This window comes from Diabrotica virgifera, chromosome 4, assembly GCF_917563875.1.
Source record: "Diabrotica virgifera virgifera chromosome 4, PGI_DIABVI_V3a".
NCBI lineage: Eukaryota > Metazoa > Arthropoda > Insecta > Coleoptera > Chrysomelidae > Diabrotica > Diabrotica virgifera.
In genome coordinates, this window is record NC_065446.1 from 240,309,543 (window position 1) to 240,334,137 (window position 24,595).

The window sequence follows — 24,595 nt, forward strand, 5'->3', positions numbered from 1 at the left end:
TAGCAGTTTCATCAGTGGCGTAGAATTTGAGAAGGGTCAACCATTCACTTTCCCCTGTCGTACGCCTCTGGTAGTAGCCAGAAACAATTATTTAACATAATTTAGTAGGATATACAGTTCCTACACGTTCTGTCAAGTATCATAAGGATATGTCAAATAGTTTTATAGTACCGGGCACACATAATTCTTAAAGTTTTAAATAAAGAATAGATTATTAAAAAACAAGAATACTTTAAAATAATTTGACATATTCATGTCATACTTGGCAGAAAGTGAAGGCACTGTACACCCTACTAAATTATATTAAATAATCGTTTCTGGCTACTACCAGAGGCGTACGGCAGGAGAAAGTGAAGGGTTGACCCTTCCCAAATTCTACGGCACTGATGAAACTGCTATTTTAGCATAATTTTTAGATTCTCCAATACTTTCTATCCAAATAATATACTCTTTTTTCGTAACGATAAAGTAATTAGTTTTCGAGATATTTGAAGTTAAAAATGAAAAGGCACATTTATTTTGATTAATGTATCGTTTTTAGTTTCAAATCCTTCGTTTTTAGTTTCAAATATCTCGAAAACTAAAGGCTTTATCGTTATGAATGGAGAGTAAGTTATTTACACAGAAAGTATTGGAGAATCAAAAAATTGCACTAAAATAGCAATTCCGCCAGTGGCGTAGAATTTGGGAAGGGTCAACCATTCACGTTCTCCCGTCGTACGCCTCTGATAGTAGCCAGAAACGATTGTTTAACATAATTGAATAGGGTATACAGTACCAGCACCACTTACCAAATTTCGTGTTGTTGTCAAATGCCTGTCAGGAAATATTAAAAAATAAATAAAATAAAAGTTTAACTTTGACTCGGTTATTATCAACTTTTGTACTAAGGTAAGTTAGCTTAAATCTACCTATTTTAACCTCAGGAATCTAAGGTTAAGCTATGGCCCATTATTTACCAAATACCCTGTATATTTTTGTGTTGGTCTTTGTGGTCAAAAAATGTGTTGTTTATTTGTTTGAAACTGCGTATAATTTGTTTAAAACAGTAACATCTTTCATGATTTCTGTTTTGTTACTAACTAAATATAGTTAGTAATATAGTTACTAACACTTTGTTTTTGATTTTGTTATGGATTTGCCAGTTCTACCTTCTTTGTTGTTTTTTGTGGACAAAGCTGTTCATTTGGAATAAGTTATTTTGAAGAAGAAAACCAATCAGGGTTCCTCCTCTTTCGTTGGTCTTTATCTCTTTATACGACACCTTGTCAAATACCTTTTCTAAGTCAAGGAATACTGCACTTCAATAAAACCAAATTTAAATAATATTTTATTTATTTCGAAAAGAATATAACTTCTACTAATTGAAAAACATTTCTGAAATCAGATATCATTGCCCATTCTTTCAAAAAAACGTTACTTTCTAGTGCTTCAGACTGATTACGTATTCCGCAAAATTTTAAGCTGCAATTTGGCCTATTCTACAAACATTATTTCCTCAAGTAATAGGTAATCGTACATTAGAAAGTAACTGAAGATAGGCCAGGATCCCGCGTACCAAAAAAAGTTCATTATTAGCAAGCTGAAAATTTGTTAATAGCTTAACGGTGTCTAGTCTGGCAAACTTTCATGTATGGGAATACTGGAACAGGGGAAGTTTTAATTGTGGGACGTGATTTTAATTGTGGAACTTTTCATCCTGACAAGTTTATGATTGTGAAAACTAGCAGGTTGTTTTTAAGTTTATTCAATAGAAAACTTTATGTAACATATGAAGAAAATGTTTGTCCGACAAATATGTTAGGCATTTTAATTTATTTATTGTTTTATTTATTTAGCGTATGGACTTTCACAGTACGATAAATACACAAATATAATACATATATTATTCAAACACTAAAATATAATGATTGAACCTAAATATTAATGTCCAATTTACATAGCCATTCAGTTGCTTCTGGGGAGCATTCCACAAAGTCCTGGAGGTTTCCACGGTAGGCACGATTTAGGCAATCTGAAACACAATGACTTATAGTCTGTCTAGGTGATCCGCAATCGCACTCTGGACTTTCCGCACGACCCCATTTGAACAGAGAATGTCCGGTACGTATGCGATTAAGCCTCGCCCAGGTGGACCGGGGCAGACCCGATCCGATGAAACCCTGGGTTAGGGTGGATATCTGAATATAGTCTGCTGCTATTGTTGGCATCCATCTTGTGGACCATTGCCTTTGTATATCATAGGAATCACCAATTGTTCGATACATACCAATGTCTGGTATGTCTTGATGGATTGGTAATTGTATGTTGGCTAAAATTTTCTGGTATTCTCTCACTAATGATGCTGTACGGCGTAGATCTGGTGGAGCAATATTGCTCAAAGTAGGCAGCCATCTCACTGGGGTTGATTATATTGTTCCAGTGATTATTCTCATGGTTTGATTAAGTTGGACAGCGATTTTGTTTGTATGTGCACTATTTAGCCATACTGGTGCACAATATTCTGCCACTGAAAAAACCAAAGCTAGAGCAGAGGTCCGAAGAGTATCTGCAGAAGCACCCCAAGTTGTTCCAGCAAGTTTTGTTATTATACTGTTTCTTGTTCTCAGTTTACCGGCTGCATTTGTAAGATGGCTTTTGAAGGTGAGTGTTCTATCAAGTGTGACGCCTAGATATTTGGGGTTGTTGTTATGTTGGATAGCTGCATCATTTAGAGTTACATTGAGAGTATCGCCCGCAAGTTGATTCGACAGGTGAAAGAGACAGGTTTTAGTTTTGCTTTTGTTAGGACGTAAGCGAAAGTTCTTAAAGTAGTTACTTAGTGTAGTTAGGTCCTCGTTTAGAGCTCGTTCTCCAGCTTCCTTACTATTATCTTGGAAGCCAATGGCCAGGTCGTCTGCATAAGCGAATTCTCTCGATTTTGTTTCAGGTATATCTGCCGTATAAAGGTTAAAGAATAAAGGAGCTAGCACTGAGCCTTGAGGTAAGCCGTTGTTAAGTTTTCTAACGTTACTCCGTACATCATTTATGTATACCTGAAACAGTCTGTTAGTTAGTAGACTGTTTATCAGCTGACAAGTTTTGAGACAGGATATGATTTTCATCAACTTATAAATAAGGCCCTCCCTCCACACATTGTCATAGGCAGCCGTAAGGTCTATAAATGTTATGGCAGATTTTTCACGTCTTTCAAAGCCAGCTTCGATGAATGTAGTTAAGGACAGCACTTCGTCGCAGCAGCTTCGTCCTCTTCTAAATCCAGCTTGCTCAATTGGTACAGCGTCCTCAATGGTGTTACATATTCTATTATATAAGAGTCGTTCTAGTAATTTATAACAGCAACTGAGTAAGGCGATAGGCCGGTAACTTTCAGGCAGCTTGTTGTCTTTGCGAGGCTTCTGGATTGCGATAATTTTTGTTCTTTTGAATTCTGGGGGTAGCATAGCTGTAGTCAGAATGTCGCTAAAGAATTCTTTTAATAAGTCCGACACGTAGAACATGTCAAATGACGGGATTTATATTAGTGGTAAATAGCAGTCCGTTTTTAATGAGAGAGAGTTTAATGAAAGGGTAACAACTCAACTGTTCTGTCCGACAAAATAAATGGGACGTTTTCGTACTCTGGCGTTCGAAACCTGTAACCTGTTCCACAATTAAAACTTCCCCTGTTCCAGTGTTCCCATATATCAAAGTTTGTCCGACTAAACACCGTTAAGCTATTAACAAATATTCAGCCTATTATTAATCAACTTTTTTTTGGTACGTGGGATCCAGGCCTAAGAGCTTTAAGCAATACAAACAACTGAATATGTTAATATAAATACAATCAGTAAAGTATGAAATAAATACGTGTTTAAGTCTTAAAAAAGCGTTTTTTCTGATGCGGTATGTGCAGCTTATCAAGCTGTGACCATTATTTTACAAAGTGAATGAAATTTATGCTGATATATTTTTTAAATAAACATCAACAAGATGCTTAGAACATTAACATCTGATCAAACAGTATTGCAATATGATCAATGAGCAAATTTTTTTTAGCCTAAATTAGTACTGAAAACTGGTAACTAAGGGCAAACTTATCAGTATGCAAATGTTGAATGGGTTTTAAAATGTTGAATGTTTATCTAAATGTTGAATGTTTACTTCATTCATTTATCAGTATCCCTTAGGTTCTGTTAGTTATTGCACAAATATTAGCATGAGCCATCACCTGCACTATACTCTACTTTTCACTTGAATTAACTCAATGAAATTAAATTCTGAAGTCCTCTAGCCAGATCTGTGTTGTCAAGAAGCTGGATGGCCTCAACACTTCCATGTTGAAGAAGTCGTTGTTCCTGATTCGTGGCAAATTTTTCAATGGTCTTGATAACAGTATCCATTTCTAGGTCCCATATGGAGGTTAGCACTTTGTTTGGAATCGCTGGATAATGTCTAACTTACACCCACATAACAATTTCATGTTCTTAGTAGATTCATAGAACATACTTTTCAGAAAAAGTATATACTAAGAATATGCGTAATTACCATTGCGAATGTGCAGAGCACATACTGAGTATATACTACATTACAGTACTTAAACGTTCTATGTATATACTTAGAATGTACTACCGCACTTCTTTTCAGTATATACTAAGAATATACTTAGAATGTACTACCGCACATCTTTTTAGTTTATACTAAGAACGGACTTTTTAGAATATTCCAAGGAAGTGCTATAAACCTTATATTTATATACTTAGAACGTACTACTGCACATCTTTGTATTAGAAGAATATATTTTTAAGGATATTCTAAGAAAGTGCTATCAAGTGCTATATTGCTCAGAAGTATGTTTTCAGCATCACCTAATCTCATCTTAGGTTCTACTGGTTCTACCAAATACCTATTATATTTACATATTTTAATGGCAAATGAGAATGTAGCTGGTACCTATATTCTGCAATATTACTTAAAAAGTAAGTACATATTTATAAATTTTAGTTATCTATATAAACTATTATATTATAATATTTAGCTAAACTAAACTATGTATGGGTAACTAAAATTTATATACTTATATACCTCGTCCAAGTTACTTACCGTTGCACGTCATCCGCGCCATAGCCTGTGACACGATACCAACACGAAATATCTAGGCGGTAGGTGTGTTCCCCTTTAGAATCATTTTGATACTAAAAAAGAACACACCCACCGCCTAAATATTTCGTGTTGGTATCGTGTCACAGGCTATGGCGCGGATGACGTGCAACGGTAAGTAAATTGGACGAGGTATATGTACTTACTTATATGTATTTATTAAATAATATTGAGTTACCAAAATATGTTATACCTATTTTGAAGCACCGCAAACAAAAGAGATTATGTATGTTCTTTAGTCCTAATACTTTATTATCATTGGTCTTCATCCTTAACACTGCCACACTGCATAGATAGATACATATTTTCGATTTCATATTTTACCGTTGTTTCCTACCCTGATCCATTCAGGTAAGAAATGGTCAGAATAAGACAAGACGGGGTTAGGGGGATATGTATTGTGGAAGTGGAATAACAATATCGGTGCACCGCTGAGTGTTGCCAAACGGAGGGAAATTTCACTTTTTGCGGGAATTTTCAACATAAAAGGTGATAAAGGGAAAAGTTAACTCAGAAGGGAATTTTTGTTCCGGTCCAAATTGTAAAATATTAAAAAAAATCAAAATATTTGAAAATAATTAAACATATCTTCTCAGATTTTGTAAACAGGAGGGATTTTTTTTATAAAAGTGGGAATTTTTAAGGTTGACGGAAAAAGCTTACTTGATGGTTGGTCACACCAAAGCCTTTGGTTGTGGGTTTTGGCATGCTCTGGTTCTGGAATGGCCCGTATCACAGCCTCCCGTATTGAATTGAATGTACCTAAATTCAAATTCCAACGATGTAAAAATACTCATGATAAACTCGAAATGGTAAAGTTATTTCAATTATGAAAACGAATTTTTAATAATAAACGTTAATACAATTAATGTTTAAACTTTTTTACCATACAACAATTTTCAAATGGAATTCGTCCAATACTACCTACATACATAAATTCTATTAATTATTCTAAAATATAACGAAGTTGATCATCTATAAGGTTAATATTATACTTCCTATACATACATATTATTTTTAAGATATTTTAAAAGTATCTACTTATAAGTATGTGTTAAGAATGTACTTATAAGTATGTGCTAAGCATATTCGATAAAGGTATATTCTAAGAATAAACTTTTACGAATATTCCGAGTTAATACGTACACGAATGTACTCAGTATATTCGGTACGAGAATATACTTTAAAGTATATGCAAATAACATGAAATTTAGAATGTTTGTTAAGGTACATGCTATGCTTGTACTAAGCATATACTAAAAAGAATATACTCCGACGAATGTTGGTAGTATATGCTTAGAACATGATACGAACATCATTGTTATGTGGGCACTTACTAGAACAACCCCAGCTGAATGCTACATGTCCATATAGGTTTTAGAATCTGTTTATATAAAAGTATTTTGTTGAGATAGATTGAGAGTGGATTGTCTTCCAAATAGCCAATGCATTTTTTTATACTTGATGTTAAGCTGTTCTCTTTTCTTTTCAAGATGAGCCCTCCACTGTAGCCTAGTATTATTTACATTAGCAGGACTGTGTTGCTTTTTATGGTTTTTACAAATAATATGCATCGATTTCATTTCATTTAATTTAATTCGCCAACATTTAGTCCAATGTTTCCTGGTTACTTCTTCATGATCTTTACGTGCGGTCAACACAGCAGTATCATCAGCAAAGGTAGCTATTGTGTTTTGATCTAATTCAGGGATATCACTAATGTATAGTAGATACAGGTCTGGTCCTATCACAATACCTTATGGTATACCTGCATTGTTTTCCTTTAATTTCGAGTAGGCTTCTTCTTACTTAACCCCAAAACTCTATCTGAAATGTATGATTTTAATGTATGATTGAAATAGTTCTGTATATTGGCAAAATCCTGATTAATTATGTTTAAGTCTGTCGTGCCATACTTTATCAAAAGTGAACTGAACTGTGTTGTTTTAAATTTCACCAGTGCTTAAATCAAACCTAGGTGCTTTCCTGGAATTTTTCCAGCTTTAATTTCGTTGGGAATTTCTTTTGGAGTGACTAGTTTAATTTCACTTTCTTCCTGTGTGACGTTTTATCTGTATTTCTTAATTAAAAATTTTGCAAGATAGGTCAATTTAATTTCTTAGTGGCTCTCCACAGAGAATAATCAGTTACGATTGCAATATCATATATCGTTAAGTGAAAAGCCTTTTAAATCGGCCTTTTAAATGGAATTTCTCAATGTTTTCTTTCCTGTTGCAATTTATTCTACCTCAGATTATTTTTGTCTCTTGTATTTTCTTAATTTTTTTGGTTTGCTTTCCCGTTCTGGCTATATCGGACTCATCGGTTCCATTTTTTTGTAAGTGTGAGCAATACAACTTGCTATAGTATTTCTTTATCTATTCTCATAACTCCCTCTCTCATTCACAAGAACAGCGACGTTGCAAAAGTGTATATAATTTCTGGTCAGCTCTATTTTTTATAAATAATTCAATGCTTGGAACGAAATATACGAAATAGTAGAAAATTTGACAGCAATGCTGCAAAAAAGAAGAGGAAATGAAAACAAAGTTAAGAAAGGAAGACCTAGATAAGGATAAAAAGAAATCATTCAAAAGAAATTGATAACTCAAAAAAGTTACACTAATAATGTTGGACTGTCATTAAAACCAAAAAACGATAAATCATTGGAAATCAGGAATATTATAACAGTGGAACATTTAATAAATGAAATAAAATAAAGGACAAAATTAAATGAAAACAAGGAAATATAGAACAACTCTTTCAAGAGAATAAAGAACTAATGAAAGAAAATGAAAAACTAAAATAATAAATATGGAAAGCAAGATCTTTGATATTTGACATACAACAAATACAGTCGAACCCGCTTATTAGAGTACCGGTTATAGGAATATCCCGGTTTATGGAATATAAATTCGAGGTCCCGAAACGTTTCCATTTACCCTTAAATAAATTTATCCGTTTATTGGAATATGGTTTAGTAACCTAATACCGCTTTTTAGAATAATTTTTTCAGGTCAACAAAATAAATTTTTTCGTACAATTTCCTAAAAATTTTAAATTTGCCTGATATAATGGTTTGTCGGTAAGAGCTTCGAAAGCCTGCTTTTTTGTATATTATTACGGTTTGTCAGGTACCTAATAAACACTTTATTACTGTGTTTTGAGTAAACGCTCCTTTCCCACAGAAAATTCAATCGTATGCCGACAAGGTCATAAAATAATTTTATTTGTCTACAAATTTCTATAGGTACATTGCCACACACTTGGCTGTTTTTAGAAACAGCATTTTTCTATAAGATTATTTATTACCAATAGTTGATCGTTTGTTCTTTGTTCGGAAGTTATTTCGAAAAAACCAATTCCAGTTTATTGTCTAATCGTTTCGTAATTATATTTGTAAATAGATTATAAATTTTTATTGACATAAAAAGACCTAAAACCATAATATAAATATTGACATAGTATGTACTATTATAACGTATATTCGGTACACTTATTTCAGCTAGTTACCAATGATCAGTTATTAGAATATCCCGCTTATAACAATATTTTTGCTTGGCACGAAGGCTATTCTAATAAGCGGATTTGACTGTAGTGTTAAAAGAAGAAATAAAAAATTTATAAGTTATGCAAAGATGAGACAGCTGAACAACTGACAATATCATACGTAACCAATTCGCTGAGCTGTTCTAAGCAAATGCAAAATGCGAAATGGATCTACATATTTGAAAATAAAATATAAAATTGTAATCCTTGATAATGTACAAAAAACCTCATTCACTTTGTAAATAACTGAAATTCAGATGCCATACTTAGCGGGTATATACACTATGTATTTATAAATTATTTTTATACAATTTGTTTTTACAAAATTATAAACAAAAACGCGAAATAACAACAAAATCTAACCCAACTCTGAGAGAACCGAATCTAAATCCTCTTGCAAAGAAGCTGTCAATTCCTTCTGTTTGTTCAGGTCGTCTTGCAGCCTCTCCGCGTTTGTTTTCAATAAGAAGTTGCCCTTCTTTAATGCGTTTAATATGTTCTCGTGCCGTTTCGTTCTTGCGGTCAAGTTCGTCTTGTGTTTGTCACTGGGAGCATCTTCGTCTTCACTTTGACTCTTCTCGGAATCGGTATCTTCGCTGTCACTTTCCGATTCTTCCTCCTCGCTGCTTTCTTCCTCTTCCTCGGATTCTTCCTCTTCGGCTTCTTCCTTTTCTTCTTCTTCATCTTCCTCGTCCTCGTCCGTGTCTTTCATGAGATTAGCCATTTTATCAACCTGAAATTTGGAAGGAAAATTATTTACAAAGTTTATGTTCATGTCTACTTGTTCTATTGCCTGTTTTAGTTCTTCCATCATTAAATTAAGCTCTCAAAATGATGGAAGAACTAAAAGAGGCAATAGAGCAAGTAGGCGTGAAAATCAACTTTAAAAAACAAAATGCATGACCAATTTCGTTCCAAGTGATGTTATGAGGGTAGGTGGGCACGAAGTACATCAGGTTTTTAGCTATATACAGTATGTCCCTGTAAGTTGTATCCATATGGAAAACTTTTTTATTATTCATTTTACGAAAAAAACTTATTCTTTATAAAAAGTTCTGCATGGCCAAAAACCCAAGATTCAACCATCAGATATTAAATTTTATGAATTTTATACGAGGTATGTCAAAAAGTTTGAATTTCTCTCAAGAGTAAAGTAGCTTTATTTTTCACAATATTGAAAATTGCTATTATGAAAAGTTGTTGGGAATTAAAAAGTTTATTCTAATATGCAATTACATCCTTTTAATTAAAAAAAAAATTGAAAAATTATGGATAACTTACATTATTTTCATTAATTTCAATTCTGATAACACTTTTATTGTTAATTTTACGAAAAAAGTGATTCTTAATAAAAAGTTCTGGATGGTCTAAAACCTAAAATACAACCATCTTATATTAAATTTTATCAATTTTATACGAGGTATGTCAAAAAAGATAAATTTAGATCAAAAGTAAAGTACCTTTACACATAGTTTTAATTCTAAATAACTTTTCATAATAAAAATTTTCCATATTGTGAAAAATAAACGTATTTTACTCTGGAGCGAATTTTATATTTTTTGACATGCCTCATATAAAATTGATAAAATTTGATATTCAGTGACTCACAGCTTAAATGATGCAGTCCCTACTCAATAAAACTAGCTTGTGTCAGCGGCTCAATATTTATTAGAAAAAAATTGCATACTAAAATTAAATAACTACATATTAGTTTTCTAAAATAGCATGAGCTATTTTTTGGGTTTCAAATATACTTTACTTAAATAACAATAAATATTTAATTATTTTATGTATGATTTTGATGTCACAGTTAAATGATGCACATTTTAAAAGAAGAAAATTATTAAAGAAAACAAACTTCTTCTTCTTCTTCTTCTTTTTGTATAGACATGATTCTGTCTGTTTTTTCAATGTGCCTCTAGTAAGTTGTCGTTCCATCGTTTTCGTGGTCTTCCCACTGATCGTCTTCCTATTGGGGAACCGTCTCTCGCTGTCCCGACTACCCTATTTGTTGTCATTCGGCTTATGTGGTCATTCCATTCTATTCTTCTGTTTCTTACCCAGTTATTAATGTTATCCACCTTGCATCTCCGTCGTATATCTGTACTTCTAGCTCTGTCCCATAGAGTCTTACCATCGATTTTTCGAAGGGTTTTCATCTCCGTTGTTTTGAGCAATATTTTTGTCCTCTCTGTGTCGGGTCGTGTTTCTGCAGCGTATGTCATTATAGGTCTGATGACTGTTTTGTAAATTCTGTCTTTCATTTCTTTTCCGATTTTTTTATTTCTCCATATTGTGTCATTCAGGCAACCTGCGGCTCTGTTTGCTCTATTCACTTGATCTTCCACTTCTGTTTCGAGCCTTCCGTAGCTAGATAGTGTGATGCCTAGATATTTAAACTCCATCACTTGTTCTATTATCTGACCTTCCAGCTCCAATTTACATCTTACTGGATCTGCTGTTATAACCATGCATTTTGTCTTTTTTGAGAAAATTAACATGTTAAATTTTCTGGCGATTATGTTGAATTGGTGCAGCATACGTTGTAAATCATCTTCACTTTGAGAGATTAGTATTGCATCGTCAGCATAGCAGATTATTTTAAGTTGTTTTTCTCCCATTTGGTATCCTTTTTTAGTTCTTACTTTTTTTATTATTTCGTCCATGATCAGGTTGAACAATAAAGGACTCAAGGAATCCCCCTGTCTTATCCCATTGCCGGCTTCAATTGGGTCAGTTCGTTCATCTTCCACTTTTACTTTTATTGTGTTGTTCTGGTAGATGTTTTCTATCGTTTTAATTATTCCCAGAGGTACCTCTCTCGAGTATAACAAGTGGATAACGTCCTTTAATGCCATAAAATGTTAAAAAAGAAGGTAGAAATGAGACAAATGTGGATAAGAACAAATAGACAGGATTATAGGGAAGAATACAATATAATAAGGCATGCATGTAAGAAAAAAATAAGGAAAATTAGACGTGAGTGGTTGGATGATAAGATAAAAGAAATAGAAAAAGAGAGTAAGAACAGAAACACAAAAGAATTCTATAAGAAAATTAGTGAGCAGAACAAAACGTTTAAAGGAAAGATAAAAAGCATAAAAGATAAAAATGGAAAAGTATCAGAAAACGATGAAGAGTATAAAGAAATTTGGACTAACTATTTTAAATAATTATTAACAGAACAACAAGATCAAGACCTAAATGAAAACAGAGGAGAAGAGACAATGATGTTAGGAAACCAGCTACAAATACCAACAAAAGAGGAAGTTGAGGAAATTATTAATAGCAGCCGTAATGGTAAAGCCTCAGGATCGGACTGTATCAATATGGAGCTTATAAAATATGGTGGTGAAGAATTAAAAGATAGATTATACAATTTAATAAAAGACATATGGGACGAAGAAAAAATGCCGGAAGAATGGTACAAAGGACAAATTATCACGATTCATAAAAAAGGAGATCAACAGATGTGTAAAAACTACAGAGGACTGACGCTATTAAACACAGCATATAAAATCATGTCCGCCTTAATACAACGAAGACTGACCGAAGCTACCACGAATATCATAGGACACTATCAATGCGGATTTGTTAAGGGAAAGTCTACAACAGATGCCATACATACAGTTAAACAAATTATGGAAAAAGCTCATGGATATAAAATAGAAATTGAACTGCTTTTTATAGATTTTCGACAAGCATTTGATACAATAAATAGATCAAAACTAATGGTAGCTCTGAAAGAAATGGGAATACAACATAAATTAAGAAGATTAATACAAATGACAATGAGTAGAACTGTAGTTAGTATAAAAACTCAAGTAGGCGACACAGAAGAATTTGTCATCAATAAAGGGGTGAGACAAGGAGATTCATTATCAGCAACTCTGTTTAATCTTGCCCTAGAATACGTCGTCAGGAAGATCAACAAAGGCACCCTCCGAACGAGAGAAGGACAAATAATAGCATACGCTGATGATATTGTGCTAATAACAAAAAATAGAAAAACAATGGAACGAATGTTAAACGAAATGGTAACAGAAGGAAAAGTAATGGGATTAAAAATAAACCAAGAGAAAACCAAAATAATGAGATTTGACAAAAACTTTGAAAACAGAAAGGTTAGAGTAGGAGAATACACTTTTGAAGAAGTCGAAAAATTTAAATATTTAGGAATATTAATAACAAACAATGGAGAAAGAGAAACCGAAATCAAAGAAAGGATTATTACAGCAAATAAGAGCTTCCATGCAAATAAAAAATTATTTAAAAATAAGTTATTGAGTAAGAAATCAAAAATGAAAGTATACAAAACAATAATTCGACCGACGATGATGTATGCAGCCGAAACTCTTAGCATGACAAAAAAACAAGAGGAAAACCTTAGAATACAAGAAAGAAAAATACTAAGAGCAATATTAGGACCAATAAAAATAAATGACAATGAATTTAGACAAAGAACGAACCTTGAGTTACTGGAAGAAATTGAGGAGGATATAGTATGTAAAATAAAACAGCAAAGAGCAAAATGGCTAGGACACATATGGAGATCCGGATCAACTACGACGATATACTCAATATTGGAATGGACACCAGCTGGCAAAAGAAGACGTGGAAGACCAAGATCTACATGGTTACAAGAAGTAGTAAGTGATCTCAACAATGCGGGCATACGACATTGGAAAGGGAAAACCAGAGACAGGAAAGAGTGGAGAAAAATAACAGAGAAAATTAAATAACGAACATGAGGACTGATCTACCTCAAAACATAGATCTAGAGAGCGTAAGCGGCGTAACCCCTAAAGGGGTGTTTAGCCACTATATATATATATATATATATATATATATATATATAACGTCCTTTAATGTGACCCTGTCAAATGCTTTCTTAAGGTCCACGAAACATAAATATACCGGTTTGTTGTATTCCAACGATTTCTCTTGAACTTGCCTGATTATAAATATAGCGTCAGTGCATGACCTTCCCGACCTAAAACCTTGTTGTTCTTCTGCTAATGTTATAATTAAGAAAACAAACGCGTAACGAAATGCGTTAAGCATTGAAAAATTATTGCTAATATTTTGTAGGTCCTCCTTCATTATCAATTACAGCCTGTAGTCGTCTAGGCATGGATTCCACCAACTTTCTAGTGTACTATGGGGAAATTGTGTCCCAAGCTTCAGTAATTTTGACTTTTAATTCATTTCGATTTGATATTGTGGCACTATTTACTTTATTTTTTAATTTCAACTACAAATTTTCAATAACATTTAAATATGGCGACTGGGCTGGTGTTTTAATGACATTTCGGCAATTACAAAGCAACCAAGTACGAACCAGATATTGACGTGTGTTTTGGATCGTTGTCCTGATAAAACCGGTAATTGTTATTGATACCTAATGTTTGAGCACTAGTGGTGAGATGCTGCCTTAGTATCTCCAAATACATGTATTGGTTCATATTCCCTTCACTAAAATGTATGTTACCTACTCCTGCAGACGACATACACCCCCACATCATCACTCCACCTCCACCGTGCTTTACCGTAGCTTTCATATTTTTTAATTTTAGTTCTTCATTCGGCCTTCTCCACACTGATATTTTTCTTTTCCATCGGATCCAAACAAGTTTATTTTGGTTTCATCGGCAAATATTACTGAATTCCAAAAGTTCAAATCTTTATTAACATGCTCCCTGGCGAACACCAGTCTAATACGCCAATTTCTTTGACTAATAAAAGGTTTATTTCTAGCAGTTCGGCCGTGCAGATTATTTTTTCGTAATATTCGTCTAATTGTTTCGGGGTTACATCTTTTTCCAAACTGCCTTTCCACCTCATCTCGCAATTTTGGTGCACTTTTTTTAGGATTATTTGCTATTTCTCTAAGAATCCATCTTTCCTCGCGGTCGGTAAAAATTTTATTAGGCGCCAGCCTTGATTTATTTTCAACTCTATTTTCATTTCGATAACGTTCAATAATGTTCTGAAGTGTTGATGAACATTTATTTACCATTTTGGATATGTTTCTTTGGCTATATCCATTTCTATGGTGAGTAATAATTAAATTTCTTTCATTAATCGTAGTTCGGCGGCACATTTTTAAATAATTTTGTTATTTAACAATTAAATATTTTGAAATGTCAAATGTCAAATTAAACAGAAATAACTGCAGTATGAATTTAATCTAACGCCTACTTCGCAAATTTCAAATTGATTAGTTGTGTAATGCTTTATCGTATTTGCATCATTTTAGCTGTGACATTAAAATCATACATAAAATAATGAAATATTTTTTGTTATTTAAGTCTGATATATTTGAAACCCTAAATATAACTTATGCTATTTTATAAGCCTAATAGTTATTTAATTTTAGTATGTAATTTTTTTCTAATAAATATTGAGCTACTGACACAAGCTAGTTTTATTGAGTAGGGACTGCACCATTTAAGCTCTGAGGCACTGTAAGATGGTTGTATTTTAGGTTTTAGACCATGCAGAACTTTTTATTAAGAATGACTTTTTTTCGTAAAATTAATAATAAAAGAGTTATCTGAATTGAAATAACTAAAAATAATGTTAGTTATCCATAATTTTTCAAAAAAAAATCAATTAGAAGGATGTAATTGCATACTAGAATATAGTTTTTAATTCCAAACAACTTTTCATAATAGCAATTTTAAATATTGTGAAAAATAAAGCTACTTTACTCTTGAGTGAAATTCAAACTTTTTGACATAACTTTAAATAATTTTTTTTCGTAAAATTAATAATAAAAAAGTTTTCCATATGGATACAACTTACAGAGACATACTGTACATTTAGGGCATGAAATTAGAATATGAAAAGACAATCAAACTTATGAGATTCAGCAGCGTATAGGCTTGGGATGGGCAGCATTTGGCAAGTTGCGACATATTCTAAAAGGAACGCTAACGATTTGCTTGAAGGAAAAAAGTTTACAACCAATGCATACTGCCGGTAATAACATATATGGTTCCAAAACCATAACTTTGACTAAACATTCTGCAAATAAATTGAGAATAACCCAAAGAAGAATGGAAAGAGCAATGTTGGGAATAACAAGAAGAGACATGGTACCAAATAGGATAGTGAGAGAGAGGACTAAAGTGACAGATGTCATAGAAAGAATTGCATAAGCCAAATGGAGATGGGTTGGACATGTAGCACAAAGAAGATGGATGAATGACTTGGGAAAAGTAGTGGAAAATTGGATACAGAAGGCACAATACAGCACAACAGTGGATGCAAGAGGTTAAGGAATGATGATGATGAATAGAAAAAGATTGTTAAAAGCAATACATCTACCTCTTTTTTCAATTGTTTATACTTCTTCTTCTCATCCTTCATTTCAGTCTGGTGCTTCTTAATAATCTCCCGTAACGCGACTCTCTCCTTCTTCGAATTATCCTCCTTAGTTTTCAGACTCTGCAACTTCTTCCTCAACATCTTCACCTCCTTCACTAGCCTCTTTTCCCTCTTCTCTTCAGTATCCTCTCCATCGCTCTCTTCTTCTGGCTCCTCCAACTCGAATTCGTCGTCGCTTCCTTGGGCAGCTCCGCTTTGTTTGCGGTCGGAGATGGAGAATCTTTTGCCTGAAATTGAAAAAGGTTTAAGAATCTTTCAGAAACTCAAAAAAATTTTGGTGATATAAATAATTTGTTTTTCACTGTAATTATATTAGAAAATATTATTTTATTAATGTCCGGACTTTTGTCCGATTGACCGAAGATTTTCCAGTGACAACTGATTTCCATCAATGCTCTTCACTGAGTCCTACCTATCTAATCTTTTTATGGATATATTGACAGATAATATAGTGGTAGTTGAGGAAAGTAATGCTGGAGGAGAAGTTGGAGTGTAGGAGAAAGGCTATTGAAGAAGAAAGACTTAAGGTTGGTAGGTCGAAAACGAAGTGTATGTAGTTAGTAGGAAAAGGAATGGTTGGTAACATCGAAAAGCTTGGGGCAAAATAGAACCAATAGGATAATTTAAATACTTTGGCACCTACATAACTGGGGGTTTAACTGGAAATGAATGAGAGGGGTAATCTATGATAAAAACATCGAGGAGAACGGGGTAAATGAAGAAGAAATAATGAACAGAAATGAGTAGCGAAGAAAAGAAAGGAACAGCGACCCCTTGATAGAGAATAGATGAGAAAGAAAAAAAATAAATCGCAATAATAAACGATATGGTTCAGAAAATCAAAGGTAAATATTTGAGAACAAGAAGAAAGAAGAAGAAACTGTGGATAATTGGTGTAACACTGGATGTGATAAAAAGGAGAATGGTGATAAGAATACAAGCAGAATACAAGAAAATTAATAAAGAGATAAGGCGTGCTATTAATCACGCTACAATTAAATGAATGGGTAAACAATGTAAATAAATTGAAATATTGGAGCAAAGACTCGTTAAATCTTTATAAACAAAAAGTAAAAGAAATCTGCAGAAATCTATAAACCTTGAAGATCCAGTTTATATCTTTATCGCGTGTAAGATTTCGACACAAGTTCTGTGCCAATACTGCAAAGATGTCAAGTGTGATACAGGTATGTGTTTTGTCGACTATCAGAAAGCGTTTGCTAGAGTAAGACACGATAAATTTATATTTATACTAATAACGGAGTAAGGAGTACTGGCATCCATGACAGAATAATCACCAACAGCTAAAATCAGGACAGACAACCAACTGAGCGAAGACATGGTGATGGATATAGGTGTTAAACAGGGGTTAGGTCCTACTGATAATTTGAGAACGTTTAAATAATTTCAGATATGCAGACGACATAAGAATCATCGCAGTAAAGTCTACAAGCGCTAGTTTCTAAGATAAAATTTTAAGGATAAGAGAGCAAATGATTCGAGAAACAAGTCCTGCGATGATAGGTGGTACTCTAGAGTAGTCTAGTGGGCAAAAAGCTCAACACAAATATGTGAAGATTAGTTAGTTGTGGAAGAGGACATTTTTACAGAGAAATAACGGCTTTTGAGACCTTTTCTTATGCGGCAACCATCTAGCTATCTTACCAACTTCAAGGAACAACTAGAAATTCGTTATTATTATTAATTTATCGTTTTGTTTCAGATGTGTGAGAAAGAGCGACAAATGAGAAAGAAATCTTACATAGTTTAGTAAATATATTTTCTAATATTATTACTTAATATTTGTGATATATTAATAGGGTTTCAGGCTGTAAAATTTTCAAAATTTATGTTATTCTAGTACTTTTTTTCTTTCATTCTTGAAACTTGTCATTACAAGAATGATTATGATCTAGAAAGTGACATGCAAATGTAAAATCTGTTTTTCTACATATTATTAAAAGCCCTTTTGTGTTCTACTAAACGTATGTTAAAGGTTTTTCCTGTTTGACCGATGTAAGCCTGTAAACGTATTTATATATCACATAAAAACAGGATGGAACTGCGCAAGGGAAAACGACGCCTGCATTTCCGGTAGGCATAGGTTTTAAATATATCATGAAATAAATAACAGACAACGATCAATTGAGCGGTTTTTTATACAAACACTGTTTTTGTTACTTTTGCAGTTTCTAATGAGAAAGAACACGTTAAATATATCCTTATTTTTTAAATAAAAAAATTAATTGTTACCAATCAAATTGCTCAGAGAATTAACTTATATAAAATAAACTATACAGGGTGTTTCATTGGGAAAGTAACATACGTTAACTGTAGAAGCGGTCTCAAAAATACCATACTTAATGGGTCTTACTTCATTAATAACAAAGATACTGGGTGTTATATCTATTTTGCCATTTTTTATTTGGTTCATAACTTTTTAACCACACTGTATATTTATTTTATATTTGGTACGCAAATATTATTTAAGGTGTACAATAAACAAATGTATTTAAAATTGTAAAAAATCTAGGTCCAGACTAAAAAATATTGGAAAAATTTTCCGACCCAAAAAAACACACAGTACATTAAATTTTTTTAAAATAGATTTTCCATTTGAAAAGAGGATGAAAAAATAAATTTAGTGGTATACTCAAAATCATCTTTTTTTGATCAAATTCTGATTTTGAATTCTGAAATTATGTGAATTGCGAAAGCTCGAAGTAGAAAAAAAATTGAAATATGACTTACAACTTGTTAAACACTGTATATTTATTTTATATTTAATACCGAATATTGTTTAAGGTGCCCAATCAATTAATTTATTTACAATTATAAAAAATCCAGGCCCAGATTAAAAAATATTGGAAAAATGCTCCGACCCAAAAAAACACCCTGTACAGTAATTTATTTTCTAAATGGATTTTACATTTAAAGAGAGGACCAAAAACAAATTTAGTGGAAAGGAATTTTCGGCAAAATGATTTTTTTGGTGAAATTTTGAATTTGAATTCTGAAATTATGTGAATTGCGAGAGTTTGAAGTAAAAAAATTATAATGTGACTCAACTTTAATTAATACCATTATTTAATCTAACTTGGTAAAATGTTAACATTTCAGTGTTTTTTATTATGGCGACAAATATTTCATAACAAATATTCACCTTTAATTAATGAATAACTAATAAAAAGTCCACAAAAAATACGTAACTTTAATCTACGAACTATCTTAAAAATTAAACAAAAATTTACAAAAAATAACTTATCAAAACTATAGTAATTGTTCAAAATGGCTACCACCTTGTGGAATACAAAATCTTACCCTTTTTGTTATTTGTCTGACTGACTTCCTAATCTCCTCAGGCTTACTCTTCATTTCTTAAAAGGAGTCTCGAATCCGGTCAAGAAGTTCATCCCTACTATTTGTTTCCTCGTTACTTTTCGTTATTTTTCAGCAATTTTTTTTCGGTTTTTTAATTTTTAAGATATGTAGTTTGTTGATTAAAGTTACATATGTATTTTTGTGGACTTTTTATTATTTATTCATTAATTAAAGGTGAATATTTGTTATGAATTATTTGTCGCCATAATAAAAAAATGCTAAAATGTAAACATTTTAAGAATTTCGATTAAATAATGGTATTAATTAAAATTAAGTCAAATTTTAATTGTTCTTACTTCGAGCTCTTGCAATTCACATAATTTCAGAATTCAAATTCAAAATTTTACCAGAAAAATCATTTTGCCGAATATTTAAAGTATACCACTAAATTTAGTTTTTCATCTTATTTTCAAATGCAAAATCCATTTTAAAAAAATTTAATGCACGGAGTGTTTTTTGGGTAGGAACATTTTTCCAATATTTTTTAATCCGGCCCTGGATTTTTTATAACTGTAAATAAATTAAATGGTTTGATACCTTAAAAAATATCCGGTGTTAAATATAAAATAAATATACAGTGTGGTTAACAAGTTGTAAGTCGTATTTTAATTTTTTTTCTACTTTGACATTTCGCGATTCACAAAAATTTAAGGGGAAATTTAATTGCGGGGGCCCTGAGTGTTGTTTTGTTGTTTTCTTTGTAAAATACCTGGCTAATCCAGTGGGAACCCGACAAAATACAATAATACGGCATGTATGTGAGCCAATATTCAGATAATACAGTTATGATTGAACATGATATAACATTTTGCAGTGGCGGCCCGTGAGGTAGTGCCATAGAGCCATGGCACTACCTTGCTAACTATCCATAAACATATTTTTTATCTTCAAAACTTTTTAATTCCTATTAATTTTTTTGTGTGTATTTCTTTTGATCTTCATAAATTATATAAAATATGGCAACTATGGGCGCAATACAATCCCTGCCGACAGCGGAGAGTATTCGACAGGAGAATCTCCTTCGCGCCGAAGTCAGTACTGGCACGAGTAAAGAGAGAAAGATTTTACGAGCATTATATGTAAGTGACAGAGAAAGAGCTATATTGGACTATTAGTATACCTTAACATTAGAATCTCTGTGCCAGGCACGAGGGTATGAAGCCAGGTCTATTTATTTTGAGTTTCTTTACGTGCTGGTTTGTCGCTTTTATTATGTATATTTTCTGTTAAAAAGTTTTTGTATTAATAATTAAACTTTTGGTGCATCATGATCGTGGGTATTTTGATAATATTTTGATTATTTCTTAAGTTTAATTTATTAATTGACAATAAAGATTAGTATTTTAAAATTTTTTTTGGTGGTTTTTCGCTAGAAAAAAAAACTACAAATGTTATAAGGTGTTGTGGAGCTTTCGAGTTAGCTTTAAGAGGTCACGACGAAAAAGAAAATTCAGAAAATAGAGGCATATTTAAGGAGCTGGTCAATTTTAGCGCCGAATTAGACAACGACTTAAAGGTTCATATTATTCAAAGTACCAGATCTTTCAAAGGTCTACCTTCTCCGGACATTTAGTTGCTTCTAATTTATTTATGTCGGAGAAGTTTTCTGCTTATAAGCATCAGTTCTCCGAATCATTTCTTAATGAACCATGGAGACTGGAGACAATTTTAATTTTTAAGCAAAACTCGGTTTAAAACTGAATTAGAAGTAGGTACTGTATTAGCGAGACGAATTAAGTACTACCTCTGGGGCTGTTTCGCTATCGGTTTTATTGTAGAGGGAAGGTTCAAAAAGCACATTTGAAGAAACTATTAAACTTTTAAGTATTTTAGTTACCATTCCTATATCAACATCTGAAGCAGAACGCTGTTTTTCGATGTTTACATCGAAACCTAGTGCTTTAGGTATGCTATCTGCAGAAAAGCATTTTGTAAATTGTATTGATAATTTTAATTATAAAGTCATTGAAAACTTTGCAACCAAAAAATAGAAGAATGAACTTCATATATCGTAAACTTTAAAAGTGACATTACAAAAATTTGTGCATGTGTGTGAATAATGAAATAGTATTATTTTTATAAATTGGTAAATAGAGACTAAATCGTAATAACAATTTTCAAGCACTATCAGCAGTAAATGCTGGTGGTAGGTTAAGAGGTTTTTATTATTAATTAATTTACGGAACTGTTTTGATCAATGTTGGACAATTGCTTGGCACCTCAGATCAATAAACTTGAGATATGTACATAAGATAAAAGTATCCGCGCATATTTTTTTTAGTTTTTGTTGTCAGTATACCTTTTTTTGACAATATCGTGAATCCGTCACTAAAAATTTTGGCGGCTGCCCGAGTTGTGGCACTACCTTCTTAAAGTGGTACGAGCCGCCACTGACATTTTGCAAATAATGTTTTAAATATATCATATAAAAAACGTAAAAATATCAATCAAAAGTATATATAAAATGGTTTTTCTCATTAGAATAACAAAATAGACATATTAATAACAAATGGGCAAGTACCAAATTGCGATGAACATATCTGTTACGGGGACGACGCCAATAAGTACATATAAAGATATCTTACTCGCCTGCGTTCCTATATTCATACTCATCATCAGATTCAAACCAGAATCCGCCGGAAGAACTTGATTTCTTTACTCCTAATTATTAATAACAGCAGTGTAAATAAAAATTGACATAAAAAATGATATTTACAAGTTGAATAGCGCGAAAATTTTAACGTCATATAAAAATAGAGCAGAATAATTACAATAAACATTTATTTTCGATGACAGGATTTGCTTAAAAACTATCCCTCTCTCCGCTACAACGAAAACGCGTGTTCCTTTACAGTTGAACTAAATCAACTATAAAAAAATCAAGGTTTTTCAACCTAATAAAAATATTTCAAAAATATTTTTAAAAGATATTTAATTGAAAAACTTTTTGAACCATTTTCCTGATGACACCTCCATGGCTTCTAAAAATTGCAAGCCAGATGTATGCTGCAGTGAAGACAAATTCTATGGGAATAATTCTAAAAAGTTGCAATTCACAACCCCGTCTACAGCTTGGTAAAATTCCAACGGAAAATGGACCTAATTACTCTATAGGAGTAATACTAATAAAAATAAAAATGTATACCATTTTTATTCAGTTGCAATGCGAAGGCAAAACCGCCTTATTTATCACTAGGGCCGGTATTTCAATAGCTACTTAAGCTTTTGCTTAGCTAAGCCTGTGTCAAAAGTTAAGGAGAAGCTTAAGCTGGGTGCCGTATTTCCATCATTCTCTTAACTGAACTGATGCTCAGCTGTAAAGTTAATTGGTTTGGTACCTCTGAATACGTCAAAGTGCCAAAGCTAACTGTTCTGAGGTAAAAACCACTACTGTTGACATTTAATTTTATCTTGTCATCTGTATCAATGTTATTTTTACTTCACTTAATTTTGTATATATGGTACATGTGTTTTTAGTTTATTGTCTATATTTTCTCTGGTTATATTTTTATTGTTATTTTGCATAAGCAATAGATCCGTCTTTGTAATTTTGTTTATTGGATATATTCCTTAAAATGTAAAATTGGAATGTAAGTTTATTTTTGTAAAATAAATATACCTACCAAGCATTGTAGAAATAAACAATTTTCATGTGCCTACACCTTCCAAAAGTAGTAAGAATTTTAATAATCGTTATTACGATTAAGGTGATACAGTAGCGATCAACAGGTAGCAAAAACGCGTTACAAGATTGCGGCTGTAATTTTGAATATTTTTTCGAGATATTTGGCACAGGTATTCGTAATATAACAAAGAATGGCGGTACAGAGCCCAATTTGAAAAATATATTAATATGTGGAAATTACTCTGTAATTAAATACAATATTAAAAAAACGAGCCTGTACCGCCATTAAGAAGAACAAAAAAATACACTTTCTTCAAATAAACTTTTTTATCCGATGCCTAGATTTTGTGTCATTTTGGAACTACTAAAATTTTTTATTTCATTAGTAGTTCCAAAATGACACAAAATCTAGGCATCGGATAAAAAATTTATTTGAAGAAAGTGTATTTTTTTGTTCTTCTTAATGGCGGTACAGGCTCGTTTTTTAATATTTTATTTAATTACAGAGTAATTTCCACATATTAATATATTTTTCAAATTGGGCTATGTACCGCCATTCTTTATTATATTACGAATACGTGTGCCAAATATCTCGGAAAAATATTCAAAATTACAGCCGCAATCTTGGAACGCGTTTTCGCTACCTGTTGATCGCTACTGTTTCCTCTTAATAAATTAATAGATTATTATTTAATAATCCAATAATAACGTTGTTACTTAAAAGTTGGTTTTCAAAACAACTCTATAATTAATAATCTATAGAAATATCCTCAAAAAACAGAAAACAAATTTTAAGCAAAGGCTTAAACCAACTCCCGCGCGAGCTTAAAATTATTTGGTTTAAGCCTAGGCTTAAGCCTCAAATTGAAGTGGAAATACAGGCATCTAAGCTTAAGCAAAGGCTTAAAGTAAGCTTTGGCTTAAGTGAGGTTGGAAATACCGGCCCTTAGTATAGATACCTCAAGTGACAAACTACCGAGAGTCGTGCTCGCATTGCAACTGACGTTATGGAGTAGGTGCCTAGCGACATCTGCTAAATGAAAGTGAAAGTATTTCAACCTAATAAAAATATTTGAAAAATATTTTTAAAAAATATTTAATTGAAAAATTTTTGGATCATTTTCCTGGTGACACCTCCATGGCTTCTAAAAATTGCAAGCCACATGGATGCAGTGAGGACAAGAGGGAATTCTAAAAAGTTGCAATTCACAACCTCGTCTACAGCTTGGTAAAATTCCAACGGAAAATGGACCTATTTAACTCTATAGGAGCATCCATCTAGCTTGCAATTTTTAGAAGCCATGGCTGGTTTGCACTCTCTATACTAAGTAAAAAATAAAATAAGACGGTTTTGCATTCGCATTGCAACTGAATAAAAATGGTATATATTTTTATTTTTAAATCAACTATTTTAATTTTACATTGTTCACTTCGAAAGGTCTCTCTCTCTCTCTCTCTCTCTCTATCGGACTTAAATGCTCCTTTGCAGAAAGCGTTTCGCCCCAACAA

General features: G+C 32.4%; 1 protein-coding gene across 7 annotated transcripts in view; it reads right to left on the bottom strand.

Annotated features, from left to right (window-relative positions):
- Positions 1-1,317: 1,317 nt before the first annotated feature.
- The window catches only part of LOC114327244 (DNA ligase 1-like), a 143,351-nt gene continuing 120,073 nt past the window's right edge, over positions 1,318-24,595 (bottom strand). For 6 of the 7 annotated variants that reach the window (XM_028275804.2, XM_028275789.2, XM_050648828.1 and 3 more), the window contains 3 exons: positions 22,051-22,122; positions 16,021-16,307; positions 1,318-9,421 (listed from right to left, as the gene is read on the bottom strand). In XM_028275804.2, coding sequence (XP_028131605.2) covers positions 9,047-9,421; positions 16,021-16,307; positions 22,051-22,122 — 734 coding nt within the window. In that variant the 3' untranslated portion in view covers positions 1,318-9,046. The remainder of the gene's footprint in view (positions 9,422-16,020; positions 16,308-22,050; positions 22,123-24,595) is intronic. The other variant, XM_028275813.2, reaches the window with a different exon arrangement.